The sequence below is a fragment of the Armigeres subalbatus genome, chromosome 1 (genome assembly GCF_024139115.2).
Source record: "Armigeres subalbatus isolate Guangzhou_Male chromosome 1, GZ_Asu_2, whole genome shotgun sequence".
NCBI lineage: Eukaryota > Metazoa > Arthropoda > Insecta > Diptera > Culicidae > Armigeres > Armigeres subalbatus.
Genome location: NC_085139.1, coordinates 229,998,923 through 230,011,590, shown reverse-complemented (window position 1 = coordinate 230,011,590; position 12,668 = coordinate 229,998,923). Strand labels below are relative to the sequence as shown.

At 39.3% G+C, this 12,668-nt stretch overlaps 1 protein-coding gene across 4 annotated transcripts in view; it reads left to right on the top strand.

Annotated features, from left to right (window-relative positions):
- The window catches only part of LOC134205851 (uncharacterized), a 114,483-nt gene that overhangs the window by 89,904 nt on the left and 11,911 nt on the right, over positions 1–12,668 (top strand). Inside the window, exon 4 of one of the 4 annotated variants that reach the window (XM_062681488.1) lies at positions 9,813–11,038. The exons of the other annotated variants lie outside the window; for them this stretch is intronic. Within the exon in view, the coding sequence (XP_062537472.1) occupies positions 9,813–10,208 (396 nt within the window). The 3' untranslated portion in view covers positions 10,209–11,038. Of the gene's footprint in view, positions 1–9,812; positions 11,039–12,668 lie in introns of those variants that run through there. 4 annotated transcript variants of the gene reach the window in all.

The window sequence follows — 12,668 nt, the reverse complement described above, 5'->3', positions numbered from 1 at the left end:
GTGTTTTATTTTGCTTTTCCTCACTCTGTTTTTTTTGTACCTCTGCTTTTTTTACGCTTCCACTCAATTGTGAGGATGCGTAGGCAGCATTTTGCTGATGATGGTTTTATTTGACTCTAGCGAGTGTGAGGAGTTTTGTCAAGCCTGCCTACCTGTACACCTTCTCGACGTCCGCTGCTATGCCTATGTGTTGTGTCCGGAGTCTCGTGATGATGGAATAGAGGTCATGCTGGACGACAGATCCAACGAGAAGTGTCTCGTTCAAGGAATAGCAAGACGATGTCTTGCATGCCGGGATCAAAAACTAGTCTAACATTCGTAGTTGTGTTGAATTTCTTGAACACTACGTGGTGGGGAATGCAGGAGTGTTCAATTGGATCATTCACTGGCTCTGGCACCTGCTGCATATGACAAAGCTGTAGACACTCCTCCATGAATCCGTGGCGAGAGTCCTTAGTGGCAGGATGTCTATCTAGTCGTCGTTCCAAGCTCAGAAAGCGACGATTGGCAATCAACCGTGATTCTTCGAGAACTTTTTCGGGATCTTTAGTCGCCGGAAGGCGCCTGATGTATCTGTTCTTCGCATAATCCTTCTTCGGCTGATCGAATTGATGCCAATGAAATTGTTTCCTAGAATGTCACAGAATGTGCGGTATCTAGTCGATCATTGGCAGTGGAGTGACGCACAACCGTGGAATACAGGAAGCCAAATGAGATGCGGGACCAATGACCAACCAAAAGAGCTTTTCGACTACTCACAGAATACCTTCACCCAGAGAAATCTTCCGTCCAATGTGGAGTTCACAGTACCTTCCACTACCGATGGCGAGGTCTACGTTTCCGGGAACGTTGAACTGCGGATCTACCAACTTGACGTTTGAAATTTTCCACGCCAAAATTTCGATCGGCGGCTGAACAGGTTTTAGTGAACGGCTTCGAAACGAAATTCGACATCGCTTCTGAATCAAGGAGGGCACGATCGTACAAGATACCGTGGTCATCAAAGTCCAACCTTTTCAAACATCATCGTGGATGCAGTTTGAACTGCCATGCTAACTTGGGAGGACCTGGATGGAACCGGTTGCTGAATAGAGAAAACTGTGGATGCGTCCGGCTTCGACGACACAGCTAGCTTTGTTGTACTTGCTTGGATGGTTGCCGTAGCTTACATCTTCCGCGGTGTGAAATCATGCAGAAGCGTGTGGTATTCTTTATGACACGTACAGCAGTTGTGTTTGGAATTGTACTTCTTGGATCAATGACCAAAGCTGAGGCAGTTCCAACACAGGTGCCTTTGGGAAGCCAACACGAAATAACTGTCATTTAACTGAATAAGTCATACAGCAGATAAGTCGTTGGGTCGAACGGGTTATATGACCAAGAAAAACATTCGAACAAACAGGTCGTTTGACAGAATGCACTATTTCAAATCAAGCCGAACTTGTTGTTTGATCTAGAAAATTTCCAAATTTTCAGCAGTTTCTTCGGCAGATTCTACAAAACGTGCTCAAGATATTCTCCGAAAGTTTCGTCGGAAATTTTTTTGCCGTTTCTTCTAGAAATTTTTTGGACGTCCCTCGTGAAACTCTTCGGAATTTTCTCGGCAAAATCATCGAAATTTCTTCTCAGCAAATATAACGGAATTACCTCGAGAAATTCGTCAAAATATATTCTCGTTTTTTTTCGGTTTTTACTCTTGAAAATCTTGGAAATACCTTTGGCGAACTCTTTGAAATTTTATCAACATTTTTTTTAGATTTTACATCATGAAATTTTTTGAAATTCGCTCAGGAAACTCTTCGAAATTTTCATCGTTGTGACTTTAGCAAATTTTTCTTCGTAATGATGTTGACAAATTCTTCGAGAAACTCCGATACTGTAAACCAAAAACATAAAGAAATGTCTTCAAAGAGCTGTGGGTAAGACCGTCATAAAACAATTAAGCCTGAATTTTGTTTTCTAGCATGAATTTGTTTTTTTGTAGAATAAAGTATGGAAACGGGAGGTATTCCCCTTTGGTTGTTGCAATTTGGGTCACTTCATTAAAACGACCATATTAACGTAATATTGGGTTCAACAAGCTGAATCATATTTTTTCCTTGAAAGAGGTAAAGCATTGAGTCTGTGCCTGGAATGAAGTCCATGCTAAGAATATTAATCGTTGATGAAAAAATATTTTCATTTGTCGTCATTAATTAACAACATTAAATTTTATGTAGTAATACAATGAACCTAGAAGTAGTGATTAAAATTATAGTTTTCAATCGTGTATAGGTAAAATCCCTTTTTGTGCAAGTATATACGATTTGCACACAACAAATTTGCATTCCACGGGGAATCTTGCAATAAGTATACACGAATGTACAAAATTGGCTCAATTCACCTATCAGAGATATTTTGGCTTTATTTTCCATGATTTTTTCACCTTCGCCAAGAAAAGCAACATTACTGCTGGGTGAATAAAAAATATATTTTTTTGTGTACGAATAAACTGATATTTTTAAAACAATTTTTATACTTTAAAGCTTTAAATTTGACAATGAAATATATATCTGGAAACGCGTCGGCGCAGCGGTGTTTGCGCTTCTTTTGTTAATTTTCTTAATATTTGACATTATATTGTCTGGTTTTATGTGTTTCAGGCTATCAAAACCAATAAAAACTGGCATACTAGTGATGTGATGTGATCGTTGCATGTGATTGAAAAGTGATTTCTTGTAAAAGTCTGGGAATGCCGGGCGCACCCACATTTCCCTTAGGCCTTGCGCAATTTCTCTGAAAAACTCTCCGCAAATTCCAAAGTAATTTTTTTTAAACTCACACAGGAAAGCCTTTTTTTGGGGAAATTCTTTGGAATTTTTGCGGTGGAATATTCCTTTTAATTTTTCCCGTGGAATATACACGCGAAATTCCTTTTCCACGGTAAATGTTTTGGAATTCCCGCACGTTTTCAAAAAAATACCGACTTCGGTAATTCATTGACCGAATTCTCAGCTGAAATGTGATAATGGTTTCGGTAATCTTAAAAATGATCAAGATTGATTTCTTTCGGCGATCAGTCTTAATAAGTAGCAAATACTTTGCTGCTCCTACATCCGACGTTTCGGTTAATTTATTTAACCTTCTTCAAAGGGTTGGGAGTTTGTATTTTTGTTTGTGCGTGTTGTACCCTACATTTTGTTATTGTGGGTTTGTAATGGCGTCGAAATCGAAATTCGAGGTTTCCCGATTAAGCGTAGAAAAATGAACTTGAACCAAGTATGAAGAGAACTTTAATTTTAAAAGTTGTTTTAAAAGTAAATACAAAATCGTACGCAAATCGCTACGCATGAACAAAAGTGGACGCCATTACAAAACCATCACAACAAAATGTAAGGCAATACAAACACGAACAAAAATTAATTAGCCGAAACGTCGGAAGTAGGAGCAACAAGGTAACTGCTACTTATTAAGACTGCTATCGCCCTGCTAAACCCTCAAATATTAAAAATTATCGAAAAGGCTGTAATCCGAAGCAACAGCAGTGGTTGTCAAATTTACCGAATGATCAGTAACCTTTACCGAAAAAAATCAGTGGCCGTATTTTTGTTAGTTTGTTTTGAATTTGCTAAACGTGCTTGGATGAAACAAAATGGATGTGGTCATGTATGAACATAGTTTTGTGAAGGTTGAAATACAACAAGAATACTTGTCTTGTACGCATTTCTCAAAATTTGCTTTTTTAGCTGAAATGTTGATTTTTGGTGATAGCTGACGATCCTCACCACCAAGGCATTTGATTATTTTTTTAGAACAATATTCCTCACAATCAATCACCTTTTCTGTGATAAAAATTGATTCAACATTTGAAGTCGATACCAATTCCTATAAATTTTATGTAGTTGCTACCATCGTGTTCATTGCAACTTCCAATCTGCACGAGATCATGTAAGGTTTTCTTGGTAGAGTAACTATTATTATGAAATAAAATGCAAATGTACCAGCTATACAACTCGCATCAATTATTATCAAGAACCTACACAGAAAAAAATTGTGAAAAGTAAACAGCGCGTAAAACTTGAGATGCGAAAATCTACGCTATTCTATGCTGAAACGGTTCTCTTCCTAACAAGTTTGCGTACAACTTGCAAGCAATATTGATGATTCACGTTAAATATTGTATACATTTAGGCAATATCACGCGTGGAATTACGCTAATAATGATGTTCCATTTATGTGCATGATTTTTAGTGTAAATTTCAGTGAATTTTTCTATCTGTGTATAAAAAGTCATTTGGCCGAAAGGGTAATATCGAGATGTAGAATAGAAAATCCATGGCAAAATATTTTTAATATGGAATAATTTGCTTCCATGAGTCGATATCGAATCATAGAACATCGACTCATGGAGGTTTGACTGAAGGACATTTGGCCAAATATGACATTTGACAGAATAGATCATTTGAAAAGTGAGAAAAGTGAGCCGTTTCACTTCTCACTTCTCATTTCTTAAAAAAAAAACGAAGCTTTTAGAGTTGGAGTTAGTTAGAGAAGAGTTAGAAGTGCGAAGTTAGTATTTTTTTTGTTTTATTTACGTGGCCTTAAAAGCTAAGCCTCATTCGCCACATAGTAGTGAGACGTCTCATTACTCACTTCGCGCTTCTCACTTTTAACAGTCAGAAATGAGAAATAAGATATCTCACTCTCACTACTCATTTCTCATTGTAATAAGTGAGTAGTGCGAAGTGGGTAGTGATACGTCTCACTACTAACTTCGCGCTTCTCACTGTGAAAAGTGAGTAGTGCAAAGTGGATAGTGAGACGTCTCACTACTCACTTCGCGCTTCTCACTTTTTACAGTGAGAAGTGAGAAATTAGGAATGATAATAGAGACGCTGTAAAAAGTGAGATGCACGAAGTTAATAGTGAGACGTCTCATTTCTCACTTCGCACTACTTACTTTTCACAGTGATAAGTGAAAAATAAGGAGTGAGACATCTCACTTCTCACTTCCAACTGTGAAAAGTGAGTAGGGAGACGTCTCACTTCTCAATTCTCACTTCTCACTTTTCATAATGAGTAGTAAGACGGCTCACTGTAAAAAGTGAGAATCAGAAAGTGAGTAGTGAGACGTCTTACTACTCACTTCGCGCTTCTCACTTTTCACACTGAGAATGAGGAGTAAGAAATGAGATGTCTCACTTTTCACTACTCATTTCTCATTGTAATAAGTGAGTAGTGCAAAGTGGGTATTGAGACGTCTCACTACTCACTTCACACTTCTCACTATTTACAGTGAGAAGTGAGAAATGAGGAGTGAGAATGGAGACATCTCACTTCTCACTCCTCATTTCTTATTTTTGGCTGTAAAAAGTGAGAAGCGCGAAGTTAATAGTGAGACGTCTCTTTTCTCATTTCGCACTACTCACTTTTCACACCCTATTTCACACCCTTTCGGCGTAATGGTCTGTTCGGCCAAATGGTATACATTTCGATCAAACAACTTTCGGCCTAGTAGTCTTCGGTCAAATGGCATTCGGCCGAACGGTATTCAGCCAAACGGCCCTTCCTCGTTTCACTAGCGCTATAAACAAAGAATTGGCTTTACAAAGGTTGTTTTTTTATGGAAAAATAAATCGCTGTAAAAAGTGAGAAGCGCGAAGTTAGTAGTGAGACGTCTTTCTACTCACTTTTTACAGTGAGAAGTGGGAAATAAGTAGTAAGAAGTGAAACGTCTCACTTTTCACACCCTATTTCTCACTTTTCAAATGAAGTATTCGGTCAAACGGACCTTTTGGCCTAATGACCCTTTTGGCATCATGGACTGTTCGGCCAAATGGTAACAAATCAGTTTTTTTTCCAACTTGTATACAAGTGCGATAGTTTTGTTTTCATGGCTTGTTATGATTCGAAGAGGTTGTTGCCTCTCTTCTATCATTGTTCGTTATCTATTGAAAGCAGAGTTTGCAGAAATCGCTCATAATAGATAACGAACAACGATAAAATGGAGGCAAAAACTGTTCCGAATCATAACAAGCCATGACAACAAATTTATCAAACTTGTATTCAAGTGTGAAAAAACAAAATCGGATAGGAAGCCCCCACAGAAAAATGATGATTCTTGCTTTGTTTTCGCTCATTTCGTGTTGGTTGCTGCAAAGCTGTGTAGAAGAAGTTGAGATGCATCATCAGAGGTAGTGCTCCCCGCATTTGGAGCTCTCTAAAAATAAATTTATCATGGGGTATAGCCTTCCGAATCAGTTCTCTATCATAATAGCTTGCGAAAAAAGTCTCTCGCAGTATGTCACATATCGTATATGTATACAGAGATGATAAGTGAGAGATTTGACCATTCTCTTTAGGATTCAATCCCTGATTGAGAGCGATTTCTGCAAACCCTGTTATCGGCCCTTTCTGCTAAACCACTATTACGACCAATCAGCTTTTTCGCCCAAAGGATATCTTTGACAGTACTGAATTTTCGACCTAATAATCTGTTAGGAAAACGGTTTTTTCGGCCAAATTATCAATTCTGCCGTTTGTCTGTCCCGTTATCATTATCAGGCAAATGGCGTTTTGTACCAAACCATTTTGAACCTAATAGCGGTTTCGCCAAACGACCAATCCGACCAAATTGAATTTGGCTAGATGACTTTCCGCCTAACGTGGTTTTCGGCTAAATGACATTCGAACAAGTGGCTTTCTGCCGGATGACTTTGGATCAACCGATAAGAAGGGCCGTGCGGCCGAAAGGCTTCTGGTGAAAACCACAAGGCCGAAAGTTGTTTGGTCAAGTATGTGATTTGCCAGAACAACTATGCACTTATGCAGAATATGTCATTAGGCCGAAAACCATCTGTTGAACGTGTCATTTGACTGAAATGGACAACTGGCCATTACACCGAAAACGTCATATGCCCGAAAATGTATATTCGAAGTAATCGTTTGGCAGAATGTTTGGCTGAAAATGTCATTTGGTTGAAAGTTTGGTTCGTACAAAGTGGTCGTTTGATCGAAGGAATCATTTGGCCGAAATACCCTAACAGGTCGTTTCGTCGAAACGAATGACCATATTTCTAGTTCTGGATTTCAGTCACATGACCTATTCGGCCAAACGACCATTTTGACCGAGCATCCGGTTAGAAAAAAAACGAATTTTTAGACAAAATTATCAGTTCGGCAGTATGTCGCTTTCGGACAAAATTACATTTTCGGCCAAACTGTTTTCGACCTAATAATTTCTGGCCAAAATGAGATTTTTATATATTCTGAATCCTTGTTCAAAAATACGTATTCGGACTTAAAATACGAAGAAGATTTTTCTTGTTCTGGAATGTATGAATTTTATTTTTCGTTTGTTTGAGAAACTACATATGTACACGCACTTTGAAGGGCAATTATGGAGTACTGTTTGCAGTTTTTGCACTAGAAGTGCCCAAGGTTGTTGAGTTTTGCCAAAAACGATTGATTTGTATCGAAGAAATCGAAAGAATCGGTTCCAATTTGTTAAAAAGCAGTTTTTGTTGTTTTATCGAAATTGTGTAAAATGGATATATGCAGTTTCTCGAACAAATGACTCAAATGTTTCTGTGATCATGCTATAGAGGGCTTGGAAATAAAAAGTGTATAGAGGATAAATTCAAACAAAAGCAGGCTTTTCAAGAAATGTCCATTAGAGGAAATAATAAATTGGGAATGGGAGTAAAAATTCAATTTTGTAATTCATAAGAACTTCATAACAAAACTTCAAGATATGAAAGTGTGTGAAGCTTTCTTTTTTGGTTGAAAAAGCTATTTCACCTCACAATCTGAAGCTGAGCTGTGTAATTCACTTTTTATTTTCAAACCTTTAATTCCACGTTCACAAAAACATGTCATGGACTTCAGAACAAAATTAGATCCACTGTTAAGGAAGATAATGTATTGTTCTTATATAGGAATGCTCTAAAATGCTTTAGACAAGCAGAATCTACAATTCCTACTGAATCATTCACTTACTTTTTCTATTTTGAACACTGTAATAACAATTTGGCCGAATGCCATTAGGCGGAAAGTTGTTTGGCTGAATTTACCATTTGGTCGAAAGGATCATTTCGCCGAAAGTCATTTGGCCGGAAGGGTCATTTGGTCGAAGGGGTCATTTGGCCGAAGGGGTCATTTGGCCGAATGGGTCAATTAGACGAAAGTTTCGGTCAAATGACCTTTTCGGCCAAATTACCCTTTCGGCCAAATTACCCTTTCGGCCTAATTACCCTATCGGCCAAACGGTATTCGGCCAAATGTCCTATTCAGCCAGATGGGTTTCGGCCTATAATGATTTGTTCGGCCTAGTGGCATTCGACCAAATGGCTTTCGGCCAAAGACCCTTCCCCGTCAGACATGTCCAAGTTATCTAACTGTTTTTCACCGTTTTACGAGCTGCTTCCGTTTTCGGTTTCGTCAGTGTAAATTGCCACACCGATGGTTCACATGAACAGCCTACCAAAATTAAAACTGACAAAACTCCCATGCCTAGTACGCTGCTGTTCATAAGAAAAGTGGACAGGGAAAATTTTATCATATTAGCTAAGTAAATAATGCTGCTATTATTTGTTCAAGGAATTTCAGTAGCGGAAGCATTCCTTAAGTTCCTTCCATCCCGTGTCCCATCTTTTTGCACATTACTTTTGAAGTCCATACTACCCTGTTGTAGCAAAGACATAAGACATAGAACGGCATTTATATCTTCTTTCTCTGATGAAGGCAATCGCAATTTGCCGAAACGTTGGGACTAATCGTACAAGGTCGCAGGTGTAATGTCGGTCGCAATGTAATCATTGGAAAACCAACGACTTCGTCCTTTTAGGTTCTGTCTATCATTTTCAAGATTGGGACAATCGCTTACTGTGACATTTGTTCATCCTGGCATGTGAAAGTGAGGACAATCTTGCGTCATTGAAAGTAGAGCTAGGATAAATTCTCAAAAACATATCCTAGAAACCGCGTGGTGGAATGAAAGAGCTGGAAAATCGGAAGCAAAACTTCTCAAGTCTTTATTTGCTAAAAACGGATTCAAATGAAATCCTCGAATACAATCTAAACCATTGGAATAATTGGTTAGGAAATTCCGTAAAGCATTTAAAATAAATTTACCCTGGAACTTTTGAAGGAACTATGATACGAATGAGTTAAATAGAGAATACAGAAGTCAGAAGTGTTGATTTCACAGATCCACATCCACATCCGAAAATTTGTCGAAATTGAGTTGTAAATTTGGTTGTCTTTTTTTTTAACCGACATGTAAGAAAGCTCACATTACAAAACGTTCAAATATTAAACCCACACACAATCGTCGTTGATCAAACGTTGTTGGACACTAATCTTGATGAAAATGAATGACTACCGACAGTACCGTCCTTGACAATTGACTCTGTCTCGTGAGTGACGCGAGCTTGATCCCTCATAATTCTTATGCCAACGAGAGGTTGTCAAAACAACTGCCACTGCCATCAGCATATACGCCATCGTCGTAAGTGAGACTCATATCATAATCATTCTAATCACTGTTAAGTCTGCTTCTCATTCTACAAAGATACGAAGCCACTGATGCTTGACATGCCACGGATCCGTCACGAAGTAATTGTAAAAGGTCCACTTAAACTTGGTTAAGGTTGTTTGGTTTTTGTTTTACTAATCTGCTTTCAAGCATAACTAACCTGACTGAGGAAACGGGTTTCTAATCGATTCTAACAAGCCCCATTTCGCTTCCACACACACACTCAACCCCACACACTAACGCCTCGTAGGAGTAGTAAGGTCAATAGCAAGGTCCTCAAACCCCTCCCCATCAACAGAAAATCAACTCCCTGATCGACGCCAAGACTAAGCTGGTGGACAAACTGGACCAGGCCAACATCGAGAAGAACAAGCTGCACCACATCGAGTCGCCGAAGCCGATCACCAGCTTCAAAACTCTGGTCGCGTCGGTGATCACCCCGAAGGTGCAGTTCATCACCTCGAAGATCGGTGCCTTCAGCGGAGGGCTGCTCGGTGGATCGTCCGGCGGCGGACACAACGGCGACGGCGATGATCACGACAACGGAAACGGCAGCCCAGCCGCTCCCGGATTGGGAGGCGTTGTGTCGTCGCTGTTGAAACTGTCCGGGCCGATCCTTGCCGGATCGTCCGGTAACAACGGGGGAACGAATTCGGTCTCGCTTGGAGATCACGACGACGACGATGATGAGTAGATCATTCGTTCCGATAGGCGGTTAGATCACTTACCGCGTAGGAAGGGGGGGATTCTGAAAAAGTGCCGTACCATTTGAAGACATTTATGTTTGAGGTTTTTTGAAATGGGGGAGGCTCGGCAGGGGATTTGATTGGATGTCATTTTGGAGTTGGTTAATATGGATGATCATGTTTTGCATAATTCCGAGGCAAAACTCAAACTGAGATAAATATAATGTACAGGAAATTAACTTATAAAATGATTATATGCAAAAAGCTCCTCAAATCTACATCCAATTTTGCTTTTATTGGCAACATCGGATTGCCACATAGAAGTGACAACAATTGCATTAAAACTTCTAACTATTCTGAACCATAAATTGCAAAATGGCATCAAATCATTTCTCCTACTCAATTTAGGACAATTCGTGTCGCAAAAACGTTCGTTAAAAATATGAAAAGGGTTATTTAAGAGGGACATCCGCATGTAGAAAAGTTCCATACAATTACATCGAAATCAAGAATCATGACGACAAACTCATCCAGCAATCAGCAAATCATCCATTTACGTGTTTAAATGTAGAATCGAGAACAGAGCAAATTTTAGGTAAGAGAGGAGTCATTTCGGGACCGAGAAAGTAGTCGCTCCAAGGAAGCCAGGGAAGGTGTTCAAAGTTTAAATATTGTTATAAAAAAATGTTTAAAAAAAGCGAAATCAAAAAAATTACTTTTGTCATTATCCATTGTAAATAAACGGAAGCAAAACAATCAACAAAATCCGTTAAACATTAAGGAGAGGTGAATAGAGTGTGAGAGAGTAATAAAAGCTACCATAACAAAAAAACATTAACCACCAACACGTGTTTTGAATGTTTCCTGATGCATACCTACTAATCCCTGATGGAATCGCCAATCGCGCTGCTGCCTCACAGCACCGATTTAGATTCCTTTTGGTTGTACATAGGCGGCCGGTTCGTTGCGCTTTGGCGCACCCGTTTTGAACCTCCAGAGGTGTTTTAGTTCTTGGTTCTTACTTCTGACTCATGTTGCCATCATCGTTTGCTGTTGTTGCTGTTGCTGTTGAATTGGCACTTTGTACTCTAACCATGTTGCGTTATTGCATGTCTTGTTACTTGTTGTTTTTGTTGTGGTCGGAGGGGTTCAGCTGTTCGAAGGTTTATTGCAGTTCGGGGTGATGTGGTAAGTTTTGCATATCAATCATTGCTCGACGGTGATGTGAATTTGATGTAGCTGCCAATGATGATGGATCGAAAAGCTGATCGATTAGTAATCCGAAAGAGTTACAGCAAAGTCGAGGGCCAAGGATGTGCTGGGATGGGGCTTTCCTGTTTCAAAATTGAGACGTCAGATAGTAATATTAAACAGAAAGATTTTCGGCTTTCAGTAACATGAAAATGTCGATAATTCAAGAAAATTAATATGATAAGATTCGAGCTCCCGGATCGAAACGTTGACAATGATTTAGAATGATTTACATTTTCATGTGACTGATTATTAGCAACAAATCCAGTCGAAATCCTTGAAAATTTAACAAAAAGTTGTAAGATTATTTGAAATGAAAAAATATTGAATCAGAAGTTTTGTTACAAGGCATTACAGAAATTTATTTTTGAATTATTCAGGGAAAAAATAATGAGCGGAGTAATACTGGCTATACATTGTATTCAACTTTGATTCTGGTAGATTCAAATACAATGATGCAGTATCTTTGCGTTTTCTAGTAAGTAAAACATTGAGCGCAATGCATTGTGTAATTGCAATGGATAGTTTTCCAATGTTTGAAACATCTCCAATTCCCGTCGACCGATTTTTTAAATTTATTAATCTATATATGTTTCCAAAGTACATATATGATACCCAGCGCCGTAGCGTGTGGTTGGCCGAGTTGGCCCCCGCTAAGGGCGCCAGCCCTCAGATGGTGGTCACCGATGTAAGAAGCATTCGTCAAGAAAATATCGAGTGGCGATGGCACGTCGGCTGGCGAGAAGGGGTGCATTGACGGTGTAGAGTCCCAGTTGCGAATCATTGAATAGTAGTTCCCCATTTTTGTTACGCCTGTGGTTCCACCAAGCCTTATAGCGAGCATTCAGGACACAACCGATGATAAACTTCTTTCTTATCCTCGTTAGTTTTACTAGATCTTATTTGAAGTGTTTGCTAGTCCCGTTGGAGATTTGAACGAACACTGCTTTGGGCAAAAGGCTGCAATGATGAGTAGGCCGTTGTCCATTGAGATTTCGATTCCCAGCGCCTAAATAATGGTGGTCTTGAAATGCGGCCTGATGTTGTTTTTAACAGAGATCAGCACTCCACCCCCGTTCGAATGAGTGCGGTCCAACCGGATGGTGACGTATCCCGGTAGATAAAATTTCATACCTGGTTTGAGGTGGGTGTCGGTTGCTACTAAGATGTCAATGTTGTGACGTGTCATCAATTCTAGCAGCTCGGTCTTTTTCCGT